Source organism: Engraulis encrasicolus, chromosome 19, assembly GCF_034702125.1.
Source record: "Engraulis encrasicolus isolate BLACKSEA-1 chromosome 19, IST_EnEncr_1.0, whole genome shotgun sequence".
Taxonomy (NCBI): Eukaryota; Metazoa; Chordata; class Actinopteri; order Clupeiformes; family Engraulidae; genus Engraulis; species Engraulis encrasicolus.
The window spans coordinates 8,060,400-8,083,375 of NC_085875.1; the positions used below are offsets into that span (position 1 = coordinate 8,060,400).

General features: G+C 43.7%; 1 protein-coding gene across 2 annotated transcripts in view; it reads left to right on the forward strand.

The window, feature by feature from the left end:
• Positions 1 to 22,976, forward strand: part of si:ch211-266o15.1 (zinc finger MYM-type protein 4) — a 63,513-nt gene that overhangs the window by 26,471 nt on the left and 14,066 nt on the right. For both annotated transcript variants that reach the window (XM_063183581.1, XM_063183582.1), the window contains exons 17-25: positions 1,447 to 1,615; positions 5,081 to 5,206; positions 8,203 to 8,246; positions 8,862 to 9,048; positions 12,622 to 12,752; positions 16,301 to 16,463; positions 17,550 to 17,741; positions 19,172 to 19,266; positions 20,499 to 20,652. In XM_063183581.1, the coding sequence (XP_063039651.1) occupies positions 1,447 to 1,615; positions 5,081 to 5,206; positions 8,203 to 8,246; positions 8,862 to 9,048; positions 12,622 to 12,752; positions 16,301 to 16,463; positions 17,550 to 17,741; positions 19,172 to 19,266; positions 20,499 to 20,652 (1,261 nt within the window). The remainder of the gene's footprint in view (positions 1 to 1,446; positions 1,616 to 5,080; positions 5,207 to 8,202; positions 8,247 to 8,861; positions 9,049 to 12,621; positions 12,753 to 16,300; positions 16,464 to 17,549; positions 17,742 to 19,171; positions 19,267 to 20,498; positions 20,653 to 22,976) is intronic.

Consider the following 22,976-nt stretch of genomic DNA (forward strand, 5'->3'; position numbering starts at 1 on the left):
TACACTTAACTCATGATTCGGTTTGTATGACGATTCATGACCTACGCTTCGATACACCCCACGATTTCCCATTTGCCAACATTATAAAATGTATAAATAAAAACTTTGATAGTTTTTAGGCAGAGGCAACTAATATTTTTTTAAAGTTTCTATATGGTTATGATGATGCTTGGAAGCACTATCACTTCATATCATGTGGTTGTTTTCTGGGTTGATGGGTATCACAACATTAAAAGAGCCTATCACGATACTGCCTTCTTGTATCGCGATACAGTATCGTGACTCTGTGTATCATGATTTCTCGGTTCGATACAATATCGTTACAGCTCTATTACATACCTAGGGTTAGTACCGTATGTACAGTATGTGCATTTAATTTTGTGTGGAGGTATTTGTCCATGGCCATGTGTATCATTCTTCAGAATGGTGTGTGTGTGAGGAGTGGAGGTGCTGTAAACCCAAAGACCTGCTGTCGAAGCCAGGGTGACTCATGCTGTACCCGCTCCATACACTCAATCGCCTTGACAACAAGGCAGTCGCACACAAAGCCCAAAGCCCACACAGACATATGGATTCTGCCCTGTGGCTTGTTTATATTTATACCTCGACTTGCCTGGACTAGTGCTTTGTAGAACATCAATTCACTTTTTGATTCTCGCTCTTCTATTCTAGGAAGTGGTTTTCAGTTTTCATGGTCATGTTAGACCTGTGTGTGTGTGTGTGAATCAAGCCAAGCTCATTGTGAACTTCCTATGAACTGGATTTGGTAAAGCAGTCATGATTCGTGAAGATGTGCTATCAAATACGACTTTTGTTCTGTATACATGGGTTCTACATTTTTGTTTCTCCCTGACTGCGCGAAACTAGCTGCACACAACTCAACCTCTGATTGTTGGAAACCGCTGTCGGTCAAAAATTAGCTCACGTGGTTGGCTGCCTGTGTCTTGCCCCTCCTCACAATACCATGTTGATAAATTCGGTGAACCCAGGTATACATAAGTGATTGATTTTTTTGACAAAACTGTAGAAATTCCTTTAGGGACATTGGGGTTTGAGGCACTTTGATTCATATTCATGCTACTATTGTCCCACTTCAGAATACCTTTTATTGATGGCAAGTTGGCTTTTCTTTAATGTTGTTATTCAGTGATGACGTTCTGTCTTTGGAAGTGAATATTAATTTACTGTTCAGACTGCAAAAGCACATCGTGTCGTTCCCATGTTTTCCTATCCATGTCCTGTCATTCTCATGTTTCCTAGTTTGTCAGATGGTGTGAGTCATGAGATGCAATGGTGCTATATCTTTGCCAGTGAATATTAATTCGCCATGCAAACTGCCATTGTAAACCATTCTTGTATACTCTTACTTACTCTTAAATTTTTGTTGGTTTATTTGTTTATTATTGTGTTTTTAAATGTATTCAATTTAAATGTATTTAATTTCAGATGGCCAAGTGTGACGCGTGTAAGAAGCAGGGTCGTATGACGGAGACCCTGAAGTGGTCGGAGGGCGTGAGGCACTTCTGCAACCAGCTGTGCTTCGTCAACTTCTGCCTGCAGCACAGCAACCAGGGCCCCCGCCTGCCCAACGGCACCTCTGCACCCCGGCCAGCAGGTACGCTATCATGGGGACCAGCCCCGTGTGGACCGCATTACAAAGTATTAGTAGAGCAGAGCAGCTTCAGTCATCCCCAAGGATGGACACATTATTACGTTTAACTGATTTAAAAAATTATAATAATATCATAGCTGTTACATAGTGGTGTGGATCGGCACTGCCCTCACGTTTCGATTCGATCACCATTCGGGAGGTTTCAATTCGATCCGATTCTATGCGATCCGATCCGATTCAATTCTACAATGCATTGCAATGCATTACATTTCTACTGAAAGCAAAGCAAATGTTTACTTGTATTGCCTCATCATGACTGATTAGTCAGATACTGAGCAACAATTTATTGGCTGTTTTCTGTATCAGTCTGTATTAGTCTTGCAATGTTTGGAAGTGCTTTTATTTCATTTAACATTCATTTGCTCCCAAAATATCCATGGAAGTAATTGAAACTTAAAAAAATTGCCGGATCGATTCTGGAACTTGCCGGATCGATTCTGGATCGTCCATGCCCCGCCTCGATTCGGATCGCCGAATCGATCATTGTTGACACCACTACTGTTACACCCTTTACTCCATTGTATCTAATGTGTTGTTACTGAAAAACACTGAAAGCTTCTCAAGAACCCACCACAAACTTCATCCAACCAGAGTCATCTGATCATAAGACAAGTACACCGGTCTACTGGTTACTCAGATATGTGCTGGAAGGAAACTGTGTTTCTTTTTTTTATTTACTTTTGACACCTCTGATTTTTGGGGACCAAGCAAGTAGCCCTTTTCAATGCACCACGGCACCCCTCAGGCATACACCCATTTCTGTGAAGAACACATGAAGCCATTTTATTTCTCTGTCCCCATGTCTGAGCACCAGGGGTGCGTTTCTCGGCAGCGTTGTTGCTAACTAAGTTCACTAAGTGCAAATTCCCATTGGCAACCTGCTAAGTTGCTAACTGGTTAGCAACAATGCTGTTGAGAAACGGGGTCCAGGGGTGCATCCCAATATGTGACCTTGCGTCCTCCACTTGCCTCCTCCACTCGCTTCTCGTCATGATGACATCACTGACAGCAGCATTATATTTCAATATCTTGCAAAAGCTCAATTGTAGAGTCTTTTTCTCGTTTGCAATTGTTATGGTGAATGAAAAACAGTCCCTCAAAAGTTGTTGTGGCTAGGCTGACAGCTGGGAAACTTTATTGTTTTGTCCACGGAGGAGGGGCCAGGAGGCGGGACGAGGAGACAAGCACAAGTGGAGGAGGCAAGGTCACATATTGGGATGCACCCCAGATCTTCAGGCACCAGGCAGTGGACTGTACATCCCTCCCCGCCCCAGAGAAGCCTGAACAGGCCGAGTCACCTCATTAAGGGAGCCATGTGCTGGATCTCCTGGGCTCTCGTTATGTTATAAGGGATCTATTTTAAGCAGTTAAAAAAGGGACTGGGTGCTGTCCAGTTATTTGGGAGGATCTCTAGAGCCTACTGTCCATCGCAAAAACGAGGCAAAGGAACATCTCCTCTTTTCATCATCTGAACTCTGCTTTCAATTTTCAGTCTGCACTGGAGACAAAGTAAATGGGGTAGACCCAAAACGTTCGTTCTCCGGTTTATGGCAGCAGACTTGTTACTTTACCACCTTCAATATATTATACGACACAGGCCTTGTGTGCATTATTTTTCTGGCAGTCTTTTCTGGGAACAGGTTTGACTACATTCCTTGATGGCTGAAGGACTGTGTCTACCATCTGGTCACCTGTTTATGCAGTTTTGTTCATTGCACAGCACCTGTACACAAAGTATCCTGCAGGCATTTAGATTATTTTGGTGTTTCAAGAGAGAAGCCTTCCAGTGATGCTGAAAATAAGAATGATGTATTATTTATTTTAGGTTTATTTTTGGGTACTTCACAGATGCTGGCAGTTTATATTCCAGCTGTCTCCAGATGCTATTCCTAGATAGTGGCTAAATCCAAGTGGTTGGGTTTTTAAGAACGCGTCTGTACATTTATCTGTCCAGAAGCTGACTGGTGTAATCTGATGCAACAAAAGTTCATCTCTTGAAATAATTTGGATAGGTAGGGAACAGCCGTACCAGTATGGAGACTGCATAGACCTACAGCACTGACATTGGCTATGTTTACATGATGTTTTTAATTCAGAATTAATCATTCAGAATTAAATAGCTCCATTGAGTCTAATTTGAACGTTCATTTAATTCCAAATTGTGAACTGTTAACATGAGGTTTTCAAAGCGGAATTGAGCTTTATTCAGAATTAAAGTGAGTTAATTCTGAATTAAATGTCTCATGTTAACGTAGCCATTGTGTTACTATGACACTACAGTTTAGTTCAGGGGTGCTCAACTAGAAACTGAAAAGGTCCACTCGCCAAATTTCGTATGTTTCTAGGGTCCAAAAAAGTTGCTACGGACCGATGCAGAAAATAGCCTCACTCGCTGGCCGCACTGGCCTCTTGCTCACTCACTGAGTTGTCATAGTGATGATACTTTCATTTGTCATAAGACTGGCTTCGCAGAAATACAACTATAGATCGCATGGCAGCGAAATCTCCTGTATAATTTATACATATTAAATACAGATGGATTTTGTCTTGGTCCGGATGACATTGCGTTTGGGTCCGCATCCGGACCTGGGTCCGCCAGTTGAGCACCCCTGGTTTAGTTAGTAGCTGTCATCTGTGCAAATAACTAGCCTACTGTCCTGTGAAGTTGTTGATGTACATTGTTGTGCTACTGTGACAATGAAACCATCTGGATCAATGGTTTTAATTTTTGTCGTGTGAAATGAGATATAATTTGAAAGGCAGTTCTATGGAATTTGACTTGGAACTATTTATTGAGTCTGTAAAATAGGTTTTGTGTTTTGATTAGCTGTGTTGTAACATGACATACATTTCAATGCTCTATGGAGTTCAAAGCAGAACATATTTGGAAAATATGTACAAAAAATGAATTGGGCCTTGTGAATCTTTGTCCTTATTAAAGAGTATGACGTTCTATTTATCCCCAGAAAAGGAATGGAGATTGCTTTTGCAGTCCTACTTTCAAGGCCTGGTGACTAATCTTTTTTAACTTCTCTCTCTCTCTCTTGTTTGTTCTTCTCTTCCCTTTTTCATCTTTTCCCACCTTCCTCTCTTGCTCCCCTGTTTTCCTTTTCCTCCTCCCCTCTCTTCTCTCCTCTCCTCTCCTCTGCTTCCATCTCTCTTCCTCTCTTCTCCTCTCTTCTCCCACCTTACCTTTTAATCTTACTCTCCTCTCCTCCATCTCTTTTGCTTCCTCTCCCCCCCTTTCTTCTTCCTTCTTCTCTCCTCCCCTCTTCTCCTCTCTTCTCCCTCCCCTCCCTCACCTCTCCTCTCCTTCCCTCTCCTCTTCCTCTCCTCCCTCTCCTCTTCCTCTTCCTCTTTCTCTTCTTCTCCCTCTGCCTCTCCTTCCCTCTTCTCTCTTGGCTGTAGGTCTGGTCTCTGCGCCTGCCCAGCCGCTGGTTTCCCGGGCGACGCCGGTGATTGGCGACGGTGTGTCTCTCGCCTCCACCCCCAGCGGCCATCCTGCTGACTCACAGGGTCACACGGCACTCACAGGTGACCAATCACACACAGCAGATAAGGACTGGTATTGAAAAGGTCACATTTAGCACTTAAGATACAAGACTATATTTTAACAAATACGTATTATTCCTAATAAGCAGTAGACATTTTGAGTATAATAAGTGACGAAACTCCCTGAAGCAGTCAGGCAGCTGACTCACAAGTCCGCTTGGCACTTAGTCACAGGTGCCCCATTCAGAAATATGGTCCATCTCGGCCCTGCAGTGGCCTAATGGTAGGGCACTGGGTTACTAGGCTGCCGGCCCAAGTCGTTTGCCGATCCTCCCCCATCTCTCTCTCCCACTCGCTTCCTGTCACCATCTCCAACTGTCCTATCAAATAAATGCAAAAAGCCCTAAAAAATAAATAAATATATAATTCAATAACTAATGTACACCAAAATAAACCAAAAATAAGCCAAAAAAAATTCCCATTAGTTAAAACTTGCATTATAATAACCTACTGCATTACCAAATTATCATTAGGCCTATTATTTTATATATCCCTTTGTGGCACTGACTCACAGACCTAAACTATGATCGTGAAAGGGGGTGCCGTGTAAGGGGGGCCTTGGCTGGAATCTTCCAGTAGGTGGGTGGGCCTTGTGATGGTTAAGTTTGGGAACCCCTGATCTAACCTCCCGTCCTCGCCTTGTGCTTTTGGCATCAAGATGCTAGGCAAGACGCCATTGACGAAATATGTCCTATTCAATATCAAGCACAATTCAATTCAGCACAATTCAATTCAGCTCAATTTCTCATTTGCAAGCGGTATGTTAAATGGGGGAAATTCCCCCAATAGCGTTTCTCCACAGGCAGATCATCAACGTCATACAAGGACATTACTGTACAGACATTAACACTGCTCAACACATCCACGCTTGCAGACAGATCTTTTCAGCACCGTAAGAGATGTTCTTTAAGCTATGTCAGCTAAGGCATTTTAACTAATCAGAGTCCAAGAGAGTCCTTGTGCACAAGCCCTCAGCAGCCCAGGTGCAGGTGTGAGGCAGGTAAACTTGATCAAAACTGAGAGCTCAAAAAATAACGTATTGTTCACTGCAAGAAGTAAAATAAGAAAAAATAACAGTAAGCAGTATTCAGTATCCTTTACACAGGCGATAGGATAAAGAAGTAATTGCGCTCCTCGATACAGTTGTATTGACTGCCTTGTAGCCTACTGCAGGGAGTTCTTGAACAAACACAAGTCATTCCAAGGAGCATTCACAGCTTTAATACAGATGTTACACCATGAAATAGTACAGATGTTACACCATGAATCGTAGGCCCACAGATTAAACACACAATTATAACAGTCGTAGAGCTCTGCGATCTGTTGCTTGATACTAGCAGTGGTCCAAGGTAACAAGGAATTGATTTTGTATTGCAAAACGGCAATTTCGACTGAATATAGCAGTTTGACCATCTGTCTGTCCTCAGACTGAAGTCGGTGTAGCTGGTTCAACAGAATACACACCCTGCTTAGATATTCCTCCTGTTTGTGCTCCCAATACAGGTGATTTCACAAATTACCTCACCAACCTGGCTTAAGTAGTCATTAGGATCAGCTGGTTCATTGTATTGGCTGGGGCAAATGTGTCACAGGGTTTGTCCACCTGTTTTAACCCATTTTGTCCTAAGCCCTTTTAGGGAAAGGGTGCCCTCTGCCTATTAAATCCTAAATATCTCAGCCTGCGAAGCACATGCAAACATGAAATGAGTTGCAGTTAAAAGCTAGGACCCTTGTTTTGCCTTAGAATGCGTTCATTCAGCTCTAACCTACCCACATTTTTAAATAAAACAGCTCAAATCTCAAGAACCTGAATGCAGCGTATGTGTGTCTCCAGGACACAATGGGTTAATGGACAATTGGAAACCTGGATTCAGAAGCTACAATCCAGTGCCACCGATTTCAAATTACCTGGTTTCACCTGTTCAATTGTCCTGATTGGAAAGGTAAAACTAGGTAGGTCATTTGGAATATGTGGCACTGGACTTCAGCTTTGGAATCCAGGTTGCCCATCACTATCACCATTATTTCAACATATTTTACACAGAGTGACTTTACTGGGCATAGAACATTTTTATCACACAGCTGAGGCAATATGTTTTTATTTGGTAGCTTGATGCACCAAAATGTCCATTTCTGTTGTTCCAAGATTTTCTCTCTCTCTCTCTCTCTCTCTCTCCCCTTCTCTTTTCCTCCCTGTCTCTCTCTCCCACACATGCGCACACACACACTCTTTCCTTTCTCTTCATATCTCACGCTCTCTTCCTCCATCTCTCTATTCTGGCCCTCTTTTTGTTGAACACACTCTCTCTCCCTGCCTCTGTAGTCGTTCTCTCTCTATCTTTGCCTCTTGTTCTTTCTGTCTTTTTCTCTGTATCTCCCTCTCTTGCCTCCATCCCATTCTCTGTCTCCCTCGCTTTCCCCCTCTCCATCTCTCTCTCTCCATCTCTCTCTCTCTCTCTCTCTCTCTCTCTCTCTCTCTCTCTCTCTCTCTCTCTCTCTCTCTCTCTCTCTCTCTCTCTCTCTCTCTCTCTCTCAGTCTATCTGTCTCAGTCTGCTAGAGCAGTGTTTCCCAACCTTTTTTGTCTTGTGTACCCCCAAGCCTTATCGTTGTGCCATGAGTACCCCCTAAGTCAAGTTCTATATAGATTTTTCCATCCCAATGTAGCTAAGCTCCAAATATTTGTTAAAATTTCATCTTTCCAAGTACCCCCTGCAGTGTGCTCGCGTAGCCCTAGTGGTACACGTACCCCTGGTTGGGAAAACACTGTGCTAGAGGATTTGCAGCCTGACTGTCACACTGAGCCATGTGTATTTATTTATTCATTCATTTTAGGCTGCCTTTTAATCATGTTTTAACTACTTGTTTATAAACTGTAAATTGAGTTTGCAATAAATTAAGTTTGAAAGTCAATTCTCTCTCTCTCTCCTTGTCTCCCTCTCCCACCTCCTCCATCCATCTCTCCCTCTCTCTCTCTCAGGAGCGCTGCCTACCTCCAACGGCCACTCAAAGATCATCGGTGATGTAAGTGCCTCTCTTCACTCCTCCCTCCTCTCTTCTCTTCTCTTCTCCTCTCTTCTCTTCTCTTCTCTTCTCTTCTCTCGCCTTCTCTGCTCACACTCACACAAAGAGAAAAAGTGCTGCAAGTGATATGTGGAGGTGTACAAGCTCTAGCTGTTGAGCGTGTATGTGTGCGCGTGTGCGTGTGCGTATGCATGTGCGCGCTTGCGTGTTTGCTTGCACACGTCCCTGAGTATGTGCTGTGGATATGTGAACTTGTGCATGCTTGTGGGTGTTAATGTGTATCTGTGTTCTGTGTATACATATTAATGTGTGTTATGTTGTGGGTGTATTAATGTGAGAAGACCACATGCCCTGTGCAGGACCGTGTCCGCACACTTAATCATTTCATGTATGCATTTATGCCCCTTGGTGTCTTAAAGGTTCACAGATGAGTAATAAATATATGCATCATTACATATGTTTTGTGTGTGTGTGTTGTGTGTTTCTGTACATGTATGTGTGTATATGTGTGTCAGTTTGTGAGTGCATATGAAAAAAACTGTTAATCATGCCATTGATTTGTTATGCTTGTACCACCACCCACTCCTCTTCTCTCCACCAACCCTACCCCTCCAGGCAAGCACTCAGACCGATGCCATGAAGCTGCCCGCGGCCGCCCCCCGCATGCTGAAGAACAAGGCTCTCATGTGCAAGCCCATCATCCAGGAGCAGGGCATACAGTGCCAGCTGGACCCTCCGTCGTCGTCACAACCATCGGCCTCTGGCGCCAGTGGCAGCACCGGAGACTCACACTCTCTCAAAGGTGCCAGCATGCCTTACTGTACTTGTGTCTAGCGCCCAGCTTCGGGTATAGAAGACATTACATTGCACTTGGATGATGTTTTGATCCAAAGCTACTCAGCAGCCGTTCTACCATTATTTTGGGGCCTTAGGCAAAAGGGCCCTTTTGAATTATTTTTGCTGGTATTTACTATGGCGATATTGACTGCTGGGGGCCCCTAGAGAGAGGATATTTCAGTAGGGCCCCAGGCTACTGCCTGGCCTGCCTATTGGTAAAGCCGGCTCTGAAGCTACTTATGGTTATTAATGGGTATTGGTTACAGTCACTGGCCATTTGAGGCCAGTTCAGCCATGGATGGAGGTGTAGGGACATGCATCCTCTTCTATCCTATACTGCCCTACAAATCAAGAATGCAGTAACTCTGAAAACTGCAAACTGAGAAAAAAGGCTTCAAAGTTTCCTATATGGCGCGACAACTGTGTTGTCAGTATAGTGATGGTGACACTTCCTGGTAGTACTTTTTAAGGATAGAAATTAAATCCACACAAAAAAAAACAAAAAACAACATTTATGTGTCTTTTTGCCACAAAAAACAGTTACTGCGTTCTTGGCTGGTATTACTGCCGCAAAATGGAGTCATTGCAGGAGTTACTGCAGGAGTTACTGCGTTCTTGGCTAGTATTAATGTCTACTCCCAAACCATTTCCCAGAAAGTGCAGCAGTAACTCAACAACACCGCAGTAACTTTTTTTTGGTCATTTTTGCACTTTCAAAATTATTTTTCTCCAAAACGGGACGGTGTTGGACCACCATTTTTTGACACAAGACAAATTAGGTAGTTTAAAGCCCATTTCCGATATATATTTTTTTCTACCATTTTGAGTTACTGCGTTCTTGTTTTGCACGGCAGTATTGGTAAGAGAGATATCCAAACCTGCAACCCTCTGGCGCTAAGATCACGTCCCTAAATGTTAGGCCACTTCCCAGTCCTTGACTGCCTTGCTCAATGATACGTCAGCCATGGATAGGGATTTGGAGAGAGAAAAGGATGGGATTCAAGCCTGTAACCCTCAGATCCACCACCCTCTGAAACGCCACCTTCCTGGCTGCTAGGCTACGGCTGCCTCAGAAGGCCACACGTGCTCTCCAGTCATCCCGGGCCGTCTTCTCCAGTTGTCCCCATGTGTACAGTACAGCATAGTCAGACCTCTTCACGTCTGCATCCTGGTCACGGCGCCAGCTGCTTCGTGATCCACTCTCCGCCCTGATAGACCACTTATCCTTTTTTTTTTGGTCTTTTACGACTTAATTGTTGATAGGACAGTTTGAGAGGTGGGCAGGAAGCGAATGGGGAGGGATCGGCAAGGGACCCGGGCCGGGAATCGAACCTGGGTCGGGAACCGAACCCGATTCGGCCGTATGGCAGACAAGTACCCTACCGGTTGGCCACGGCAGGGCCAGACCCCCACTTATCTTAAACAAGAGGCGGTGCGTTGTGGCAGCTGGCCACTGCGTGGTGTAAATACCAGATACTAGAATACTAGAGCACAGTGGGATTGTGGACCTTGGTGTAATAGTCATGCAGCTCCCGTTGGCCTGAATGGGGGGTTGAGTGGAGCTGGCATTTAACTCTACTGGGTTCCACTCTGTGTAGTAGGGGAGCTGTGTTGCTGTGAAGAACTGTGGTGATGTACTGCAGTGTGCACTCTCTCTCTCTCTCTCTCTCTCGCTCTCTCACTCACTCTCTCTCTCTCTCTCTCTCGCTCTCTCACTCACTCTCTCTCTCTCTCTCTCTCTCTCTCTCACTCTTTCTCTGTCTGTCAATCATTTTTTTTTGAAAAGCAAGTGAATAGGGCTTTTCAGTGAGTAGTTAATGTCCATGTTATTATTGGACCAACTGTGGTTACAGCAATTACTGCCATTCTTGCCAGCGCCTCATGTTCTCTATGGGTGTATGTGTGGAGAGCACAGTACATGTCTTTGTGTGATATGTGAGCGCCCATATGCAGTAGACATGCGTATAGGATTGTGCTGTGTAGTGTGTATTTTTTGTGTGTATGTGTGCATGTAGTACATAAGGTCTATGTGGTGGGTTTGGTTGTATGTGGGTGGTTGACGTTTAAGGGCGTAACGCAAAAAAAAATTGTTGTTTTCAAATTCCTGAAAAAAATGATGGATAAAAATTGGAAAAAAATAGAAAAAAATAAAGCACTTAGTGGTCTGTGGAATTTCACCTTATTTTTGGCATTTTTGGGAAAATGTGTCTTGCATCAACACATAGCATAGGCATGTCACACCGCAGGAAAATGGAGTCACACCACAGGGAATTCACTGCATTATGGCCATTTTAATCCTTTTGTATACATGACTGACATCTGAGCTCATGCTAACTTGATAATGATATTGTGTTTAATCTTAATATGTGTTTTCATTAATAAAAAACTTTTTTTTCCTCCTATAAGAGCAGTCACACCACAGGACACCATAAAATGAACCTAAGCATTGCGTGACAGAAAGATTGCAATATGAAGACATATTAATAGGTTAAGAGTCACCTTAAACTTCCACAGTACTCTCCAATAACTGAGGTACTGACTGGTTAGGAGTCAGTCTTTAAGACCCTTGTAGTTGGCCTTGCAGCTGCCCATTCACAAACATTGACATACATGTCACCCCACAGGACGCAATTTGTGTTACGAAATTGAACTTGTAGTTAATATTACTGTCTTGAGTTTTTTCCACATTCACATATCTTAATCTAAAGTTAAGATTTATGCAATCATGCCAAATGCTTCATACATTATTCAAAATATTGTTGGTTAATTTATATATATATTATTATATATTGTTTCATTAATGTTACAGTCACACCGCAGGAAATTTGACATATAAACCTTTACATAAATCTTAACAAAAATGTTTCTTCTCACCTAAGACTAATAAGAAACATAATGTACCACATCTTCTTTCATTGACATTTGTTTTTTAAAGGAAAATAACAGTTTTGTAGGTTTTTAACCAATGTTACGAAAAAACAAGGCGTCACGTCTCCCACCCATGTATGCAGGGCTTGACATTAACTTTTTCACCCATCGGCCACTGTGGCTAGTGGTTTTCCCAAGGCACTAGCCACTTAAGTATTCCACTGGCCACAGAATTTATATTGTTTTTTCCCCCTCTTTATCGCGATAGTGTACGTCTAACCTCAGAAGATGAGGTGCTAAAGCAAGATGAGTGTATACCTCTCTACATCAAAGTATATCAAGCAAATAGAAACTGAGTTACTGAGCTTAGGATACAACTTTGATTTAAAAAAAAAAAAACAATTGATAAGGGGCAAATAACAGAATATAAGCGTATGTCAGAATGAGCTGCCAGCCAAATTGGCTAGTGACACTGAAAGCATTACTAGCCACAGCCAAGTTTTACCAGCATTTGGCCGGTTGGCAGGTGCCATTGTCAAGCCCTGTATGTATGTGCTGCATACTTGTTGGTGTGTGTACTGTACGTACTGTATACATACTGCATCCTAATATGTTTTTGTCTGTTTCTGTGGTGGTGTGTGACACTCATGCACTGCATATCTCTTTTCAGCTGAAGATGAGAAAGATGAGAAGGTCCGCTATGTGCCTGTGCCCTACCCTGTGCCTGTGCCCGTCTTCATCCCCGTACCCATGCACATGTACACCCAGTACACGCCTGTGCCCCTGGGTATGCCCATACCGGTATGTACCACCAAGTCATCGCTCGTATCGCTCTTGCTGCACAACGATTCTCTGTCGCTTGAATCCGGTGTATTCACCCGGTACTGAAGGTGCCTCAGTATAACACTGCTGCAGGCTTCAGTTCTTAACAGTCTGCTAACAGGTGTCGCTGTGAGAGGAGGTGTCGAGGTGTTGTTGCTCCATGTGTTAATGTATACAACACAAATCTCACAAACATGAAGCTCACTCACCACGCACACTAAGGAGCACACCTAGATAGAAATCTCATGCTATGCTTAAAGGGACACTGTGTGAGATTTTTAGTTGTTTATTTCCAGAATTCATGGTGCCCACTCACTAATGTTACATGTTTTATGAATACTTGTTTATGAAAATGAAATGAAAATATTCGTTTATTACTTAGTAAACTATCAAATTTGGCAACAGGGAGCCTAGTTTCAATGAGCAGAATAGTTGCAGTACCTTTTTTGACCATTTCCTGCACAGTGTCCCTTTAACACAGAGCTACTGTACAAAGCTGTTATTTGTGAGTGGATTTTATTCAGGCACCAGTCTCAGTTTCAGGCTTGGCTATTTTTGCCTGTCGGCAAAAAGGCATAAACATACTACGTCTAAAATGAGAATACTTTTATTTAGCTTCCATCTTTTCATCTTTCAGATTTTATTTATTTATTTACAGTGTATTTCTATATAAGCTTGCGGGAAACAAGTGTACTACGTCAATGAACATTTGTTTTTTAGTTAGTTTAATCAAATGTTACTTCTATTAATAAAGAAAACCCACTGCAGCTTTCTAGTTTCCTATTTCAGGAATAAGTTTACATAAATATATATGTAATATATAATATGCTATATATAATAGCATTTATTAGGAGTACAACATTCTATCCCTAAAATAATGTGCATGTAAGAAGCAAGTAACATTATCCAACCTTGGGGATCTCCAGTAGACATGCAAGGTTCCTTATGTAATGCACTTGGCTGCAGGCCCGCCAATAGAGGGAGACAAAGGGGTCAGTTGTCCCGGGCCCAGAGAAAGGAGGGGACCAGAATTGGGACTCCATTACATTGCAGGTATTGAGGAGGGGGTCTTTTCAGATGTATTTTATCCCGGGCCCGGCAAAAGCTGTCCGCGGCCCTGCCTGCCTGGCTAGCTGTGTGTGTTAGCATGCGGTGGCTACGCTGCATCCTCTGTGCATTTATCCCTCACTGGACCTGCAAGTCCTTGACCAATGACCCAGTTGTTGCCACAGTCGCTCTCTTAAAAAAGCCAGAATGGCCCATTTTGTGTCACCAGCCAACACCCACCTGGCTGACCCCCTACCTCCGCTGTGCAGCCCCATGACAGCGGTGTAGAGAGGGATGTAGAGAAGGGAGAAGGAAAAATCGATTTCAGTTGTCAGACCTAAAGGGAATCCCTTTAGGAATGCATCCACTAAATCAGCAGCATTGTTTGAACAACTAATTCAGGGAAAAACACATGCTGCATGCCCTATATCTATAGCTTCACAATATGATGATGAAGATGACATGGTATGGCTATTATCCGTAAGGGAAGTCTGCCTTGGACACATTTGCTGCACACACATTCCATAGAACACCGTAGAAACAGGCAGTAAACAACATTGATGACTGCTCATAACAATATAGACAAAATATGAAGAAAAACTGGTCTACGCAACTATTCAATCAGCAGAAATGTCAAATAACGAAGAGTAAAACCGCAGATGAGTGCTGCTAACATTACGGCATGTTTATGTGCACCACATTGAGAGTCTCAAGGATAAGATGAGGGAACCTGGATACTTAAGGAAGAAAGATCTGCACTCACAAACTGTCTCATTATTTATTTATATTACCACCATGTCCAAAAAGCAAACGTGGTACCACGCACTGATGAAGGCTTGATAGCCGAAACGCGTTTGCTTTTTGGACATGGTGGTAATATAAATAAATAATGAGACGCAGTTTGTGAGTGCAGATTTTTCATCCTTAAGTTGATACATTTTATCGCGCACCCAAAGACTTTCGTTTTTTCCAAGAAGTTGAGCGCGTCCTTTGCCAAAACTTGGAACCTGGATACAGACTCAGATCCACACTAGGTCTGCACTGGCCACAGGCAGCGGTGGCTCAAGCAGAGGACATGCAGGTGCATTAGGGCAGTGGTTCTTAACCTTTTTTCTTGAAGCACCCCCTGACCTGTGCCCAAGACAAGCCGCGCACCCCCGACCCAAGCGTCTACGGGTGTATACGCACTAAAAAATGATTTGAGTGATTAATATTCAGACATTAATCTTCAGACATTAATCAATACTTTAATGACTTTATATGGGGACCAAAACATGTTTTAATTTGGTCATAATTTGGCCTAATTATAATGTTTGGAAGCAGAATTTTGATCACAACCTCAACGGAAACAAAATTCCGCGCACCCCCTAAAACCTCTGGCGCACCCCCAGGGGGTGCCCGCACCCCAGGTTAAGAACCACTGCATTAGGGGTCATATGGAGGTTAAAGACTTCTTTAAAGAAGAAGAAAAATGCTCTGTGGTTTCACCCATTAAGAGAGGCGATTTAAGACCGACTGCTACATCTATGCCTATTAACCTTCAACAGCATTGACCACTCTTTTCAATTGTTTGTGACCAATCAGGTCTGGTTTAAAGGAACAGTCCACCTCATTTCAGGAAATTGCTTGTATGTGTACAAGTAGTTGAGCCCTGGTAAAATATGAGAATACATACGATTTAGTATAGCCATATTAAAGTGATACTGTCCCATTTTTGGAAATAAGCTTATTTCACACCTTCCCTTAAGTGAAATAATAGGGTTTTACCATTCTCCTGTACTTTCAACCATTATCTGGGTATGGCAGTGGAAATTTTACTTCCATGCTAGCAGTTAACATTGAGTTCTATGAGACCAGCTCGCGGCTAACTGGTCTCATAGGACTCAATGTTAACTGTTAGCTTGGAGGTGAAATGTGCACTGCCATAACTAGAAAACGGTTGAAAGTACAGGAGAACGGTAAACGCCTATTATTTAACTCAAGGGGAGGTGTAAAATAAGCTTATTTCCAAAAATGGGACAGTATCACTTTAAGTGTAGCAAAGGAAGCCTATGGTACCAAATAAAACCTCATCAAATGTACTGATAAACCACTTCAAAATTAATGTAAAATTCACCAAAGTGCAAAACGGCCATTTAATTCCGTCAAGAAATCACTTGTGGCTTGATGCTAATGGTAGCATTTACTTCTGGCGATTATGGTAAGCAATGCTAATAATTCTAATATTAATAAATCGGAGTAGTGCTGAACAGACTGAGAAGAAAATTATATGCACATTCATGTGTAATACACGATACACACAAATCAAAAAAGGTGGACACACACACACACACACACATACATTGCTGCATGGCCTAGACACTGATGTTTGTTTGTTTGTGTGTGTGTGTGTGTGTGTGTGTGTGTGTGTGTGTGTGTGTGTGTGTGTGTGTGTGTGTGTGTGTGTGTGTGTGTGTGTGTGTGTGTGTGTCCGGCTGCAGGTGCCTGTGCCCTTGATGATGCCCTCCAGGCCAGATGGCACAGGGCGGCAGCAGGGCGAGGGAGGGGGCACCCCCCGAACCCCCAGGACGGATGTGGACGAGGAGGTGGCTGATGAGGGGGAGGAGGAGGACAGGGAGAAGGACAAATCTGCATCAGTCGGAGGTTTGTGGGCGTTTGTGTGTGTGTGTGTGTGTGTTTGCGCGTGTGTGTGTTTGCGTGTGTGTGTGTGTGTGTGTTTGCACGTGTGTGTGTGTTTGCACGTGTGTGTGTGTTTGCACGTGTGTGTTTGAGTGTGTGTGTTAACGTGTGTTTGCGCTCGCGTGTGTGTTTGCGCTCGCGTGTGTGTTTGCACGTGTGTGTGTTTGCGAATGTGTGTTTGCACGCGTGTGTCTGCGTGTGTGTGTGTGCGTGCGTGCGTGTGTGTCCGGTACCGGTAGTGTTAGTGGCCCGTTGGGCCCGGTCCGGTGGGTTTGGCAGAGTTATGTGGTCATTCTTGGCACTGATGCGAGGCCCGCAGTTCAGTGATGCAGCACACAGTGCAGAGAGACGCTTTCTGGTCTGGATAACATTACTCTGATGTACTCAAGCACAGTTGGACTGATTGATATTCAAGGACAGGTGGGCTGACGGGTACTCAAGGACTGTGAAACTGATTAGAATGTAAATCATTGACTTTTGAACAACAGCAAAAAAAAGATCAGTGTGTGTAACGCCATCTCTGAGAAGTTTTCTTTAACCCTGTTTTGCAAGTTTATAAAGCAGCAGTTATGTAGAAACGAACACTTTCATACAGATGGTGATTAATGCATTGCTATGGACCAAAATAGTATTTGCCAAGAGAATTTAAGTGTCTTGCTATGTTTTCATTTTCACCTCGGCTTGTGTGCGTTTGTGTCTGTGTGTCTGTGTGTGTGTCTGTGTGTGTGTGTGTGTGTGTGTCTGTGTGTGTGTCTGTGTGTGTGTGTGTGTGTGTGTGTGTGTGTGTGTGTGTGTGTGTGTGCGCGCGCGTGCGTCCGTGTGTGTGTGTGTGTGTGTGCGTTGGTCCGTCCGTGTGTGTGTGTTTGTGTGTGCGTTGGTCCGTCCGTGTGTGTGTGTGTGTGTGTGTGTGTGTGTGTGTGTGTGTGTGTGTGTGTGTGTCTGTGTGTGTGTGTGTGTGTGTGTGTGTGTGCGTTGGTCCGTCCGTGTGTGTGTGTGTGCGTGTGTGTTGGTCCGTGTGTGCGTATGCATGAACCCTCTTGCTGCATCCAGACCAGGGCAGCACATACAGCGGCGACCTGGAGTCCGAGGCCGTGTCCACCCCCCTCAGCTTGGATGATGAGCGCGCCTCACACCTTTCCTCCACCGGCGCCAGAGCCCCCACGCCCAGCCCACTGGCCCGGGGAGGAGGAGCCCTGGACTCCACCTCCAGCTTGGCGAACCGCGGAGCTGAAGACGCCCACAGTAAGACGTGATGCTGGGAGCAAGGGAGAGGGAGGGCAGGTGGGAGGGAGCAGAGGAGAGCTAGCTGTCAATGCCTGTGTGTATGTGTGTGTGTGTGTGTGTGTGTGTGTGTGTGTGTGTGTGCATGTGTGTGTGTGTGTGTGTGCGTGCGGGCCGGTCTGCGGGGGGGTGGGGGTGGGGGGGGATGTGTGTGTATGTGTGGTCACTTAATTCTACTACATGCAGACCAGAGCAAGGTTGAGCAAGTGAGCGAGCTAGCCATCCTTCTCTGCCTCTAGTCAGAAAGGGAGGGCACTAGCTTGGTAGCGAGCCTGCCTCCTCTGCCTCCCTCACACACAGTGAATGTATGCTCCCTAAATAGAGGTGCTAATGAAAAATGAGCCGTCGTGCTGGGGGTGACACCTAGGCCAGGGTTGAGGGAGGTGAGAGGACCCAGGAAGCGCCCCTGCAGCAGCACGACGCTGGCGCTCTCACACCTGCGCTGAGCTGAGCCAACTTGAGCCGTCACGCCTGCGCTGTGCTGGAGCTGTAGAAACACGTTCAGACACAGCACTGCTACTGTAGAGAGACAATTATTTTTGTTTCTTCTTTTTCAAGTGCATTGCAAAGACAAATGGTCCAAGAGCTGCATTTTGCATAAAAAGTGATTCACATAGAAGCACGGAGAGGGGATTGAGTTTGAATCTTGACTGCGATATGGTTGCTAAGAATTAAGGCTGTGCAATTAATCACATTTTAATCAAGATTATTATTTTCACTAAGTTCATGTGAAAATCAAGTTGTAACAATTAATTAAACCAAAAATAAATAAATAAATAAAACCATTTTTCTCTTCAAGCGAATTGCATAAATGGGCCAAATAGATCAATTCATTTCAGGTGGATAATCAAAGATTCAGGCAACAAAGAATATTAACCACAATCGTGATCATGATGAGATTGAGCACAATTGAGCAGCTCTACGCCAAATGTTAACTCATTTTTATTAGTTGAGTTTAGCCTGGAGCTTATTAACCCTTTGTAACCTTCAGCTTAATGTCCATTTCCCTAATTTACATTTCACGTCTGGGCCTGTTCTCCTTCACTTCACATGGTGATTAACACCAAACCTCACTGATTGGGCAAAATGAGACCCAATAATTTCAGACTTTGACAGTTCACCCTTCCCATTTCAGTTATCCGTGCAAACTTAATATGAGCCCCATATTATGAGGGTATGGGAAGACCAGGTTAGGTTGAGCTCATTGCTTTTTGTGTGTATGTGTCTGTGTGTGTCTGTGCGTTTGTGTGCACGCATGCGTGTGTGTGTGTGTGTGTGTGTGTGTGTGTGTGTGCGCGTGTGTGCGTGTCTGTGTGTCTGTGTGTGTGTGTGTGTGTGTGTGTGTGTGTGTGTGTGTGTGTGTGTGTGTGTGTGTGTGTTTGATGATTCAGAGTCTGAAGATGGTGGTGTGTCAGTGGAGCAGAGGATGGGCCTGAAGCACCGCGCCTGCAAGAGAACCAGAGACGGCACCCCCCTCAGGAAACGGGTAGGTACTGCGCCATCAGCTGTAGACGCATGCAGTACACTACATTACATCACACTTGGCTGGCAATCTTTATCCAAATCAACTTAAAGTTATTTAGGTACAGGGTATTTGCAAACCCTGAAGCAAGGTAGGGTTAGGTACTTTGCTGAGGTGTAGGTAGAATTTGAATGTGTAGGTGAAGGTTAGCCAGGCTTTGCCCTCCTAGTGACGCAACACTTTCAGCGTTGCAACTAGTCAGGTCAAGAGCAATGCAAGTACTTTCTGAGTTCGCGCAAATACGGTAACTCCTCCCACTTTGTCTATAGCAAACAACCATAAGCAAACCAAGGGAGGCAGGTCAACTATGCCGTTTGGGTAACGTTAATTGTTATGCTCTTGGTCAGACCAAGTCTCGAAGAGATTTGAATGTCGATGATAATCAGGGTAGGTGTAGGTAGATAGTGGAATTCGAATCAGCAACCCTCTGATCCAAAAAACAACTCACTACAGTACAGGGTAGGCACATTTTTTTTTACATCGAAGCATTATTTTGACTAATATTGTGTGGCTTCATGGCTAAATTAAGTATATAAAATTGAGGCTTTCATCAAACTTTATTATTTTCATGAAGCTCAATGTCTTGACTTCCAGGCAAATTCATTTACAATCTGAAAACCGTTCCTGCAGGCACTTTGTTGAGCCTTCTGTCTCTCAGGCAAGCATTAATAAATTGCATCGTTGTGACAAGTCAATGGACGGTAATTGCGGGTAATTATACTACAAAAGGTGCTTGCGTAATCCTGGTCTAATTACAGTGTGGCATTAGTTCCCCCTCACCTAGCAATTAATGCAATGAACAAGAGGTGGGTGTGAAGTCACTGTTTTGTGTGCGTTCCGCTTCCGGATCATTCCCACAGCCATAGAGTGCAAAGAAACGCAGATGAATTGTTTTTTTTTTTTTCTCGGTCCAATAGAGTCTGTAATTTTAGCTGGTATCAACCACATGGCCTGTTTTGCTGTCTGTGGTTCTATTGCTTAATTGGTTTCTGTGTTTTGTTTTCTGCATAATTGCATGCATTATTGTTGTGTTTTGAAATTCATGCATAGTTCAGATGTTATACACTTTCTTTTGAAAATGATTCACTGTCTCATTAATATTTGAAATGTATGATTCCCTTTTTACAATGACAAATGTGTGGTTTAATCCTAAATCTAACTGTGACTGTAATCCTAACTAAATCTCCTGTCTTCAGACTCGTAAGCGGGGAACGTCGCCTCTGGGTGGTGTTGGGGGCTCGTCCGGGATGTCCCGGTTGAACCACACCTATGGGGTGCAGGCCTGGCACAGCTGGGTGCAGTGGAGGAACAAGCAGCTCAATGCCAACAGCGGCCAGGGCAAACCCTGCGGTCAGTACAGCACATTGCAGTGTCCACATACCTTTTCACCCATACATACTGTATGACAGTACCAAGCCAATAGTCTAGGTCCATCGGCATCTGTACATCGGCAAACGATGTCAGTCCCACAACCATGCTTGACGAGCCAGATGATGCACTTTTTGTGTAAAACTCACTTGTTTACCACCACACATGATTGACGCCATCTAAAGCAAATTTGTTTATCTTGGTCTCAAGAGAGATGAACAGACCAAGGATATGGATCACTATAACTATGTCGTGTGGTCTGATGAGACCAAGATAAACAAATTTGCTTTAGATGGTGTTAAGCATGTGTGGTGGTAAACAAGTGAATTTTACCAAAAAAGTGCATCATCTGGCTAGTCAAGCATGGTAGTGGGACTGACATCGTTTGGCGTTGTGTGGATGCCGTCAGCATTGGAAATCTGAATGACTACGAAAGAAGCATGCATGTCAACATGCACTGTTACTACAGAAGCAGATCATGATACTCTCCATAGGATTTCATTAAAAACTCACACCCATCTATTTTAGCCAGGTGCAGACTCAAAATGTACAATTTCAATGTACTGAAAGGTTGAAACACACACCTATGACCTCCCTTTTAATCCCATTTCATTTCGAAATGAAAAAAGAATGTAGTTGCTGCCAAAGGTGGTTCTACAAAGTATTAAGCAAAGGCTGTGAATACTTTTGTAAAAATGATTTCTTAGTTTTTAGAATTTATAAAAATAAATAGTAAAGTTTTTTACATGGTCATAATGGAATAATTTGTGTAGGATTTTGACAACAGAGATACATTTGTAGCATTTGGAATAAGGCTGTAAGATAATAAAATGTCAAAAAAGTGAAGCGCTGTGAATACTTTCCGGATTGATTGTAGAAGCCAGGTCAAAGCCAGGAGTCAGTGTAGTGCAGGCTGTACTCCACAGTACCAGCACCTATACAAAACCACATCCAAGCACCCACCCTCATACCCGTCCACCCACATGAGGCGCCACACGTAATCTATATTTTTCTCCTGATTAATAAAGAATTTCTGATTTCAAACCTAAAATGCATATTTATAGCCAGTGTCACCATGGAAAATATCTATGTAACAAGGAGCTCAGTATATTATTTTGGGAAAGAGGTTAGTCTGCAGCACTGTCAATTGTGCTCCAAAAGTAAACAAAAATTAATTAAAACATACAATGTTTCAATCATCGTCCGGCATGTCCTACATCTTTTGTATATTTTCCTGCATTTCTGGCCTTTGTCAATCACAGCCCTCGTGTACCACCGAGCCACCGAGGTCACATGGGTGTAAATTAACATTATTACTCACTCAGGCCATCATCCATCTGCTCGCAAACTAACAATATTACACGTACGTGAATAGATACTGACACGCTAGGCAGGAAATTTCGAGACCCTAATAACACGGCTGAAGGCCAAATTAAGTTTTCAAGTGTGGCTGGCAGAATCGATGCTTCACTGCCAAAATTGCATTGATGCTGTCGTCTTTTTTAAGTGGAGAAACACACACATGCACGCACGCACACACGCAGACGCACACACACCATACACACACATGGTGCTGAGAGTGGGTGGCAGCAGTACAGTGTGGTGACGCAGTCTATGATTTGATTTCTTTTTATACCCCAACAGTTTATCCTCCCCGTTCTCTTTTCTCCCATTACCACTTTTTTAGTGTTTTATTTGGTCCGTTTCCGACTGTCAACAACACCCCTTTTCAGTCCCCTGTCCTCTTCTGTGTACCCCCTTTTCCTCTCACAGTCCGGTTGCTGTCTTGTCTTCTGTTAATCTCTATCTCTCTCTCTCTCTCCCTCCCTCTCTCTCTCTCTCTCTCTCTCTCTCTCTCTCTCTCTCTCTCTCTCTCTCTCTCTCTCTCTCTCTCTCTCTCTCACTTTTTCTCTTTTTCTCTCTCTCTCTCTCTCTCTCTCTCTCTCACTTTTTCTCTTTTTCTCTCTCTCTCTCTATCTCTCTCTCTCTCCCCTCCCTCTCTCTCTCTCTCTCTCTCTCTCTCTCCCTCCCCCCCCCCCCCCCCCCCTCTCTCTCTCTCTCTCTCTCTCTCTCTCTCTCTCTCTCTCTCTCTCTCTCTCTCTCTCTCTCTCTCTCATTCTTTGCGTAATTTGTTCTATCGAGTTATATCGACAAATAAATGAAGTGTTTGCCATAAAGGGATGACAATGTTACATAATGAAAGTTTGAAATAATTGCATTGACATTTTTAATAAAGATATACAGCCTGCGTGACTCCATAATAGATAATTGCCTACCTCTATCCTGCTGGTATCTACATGGCCACA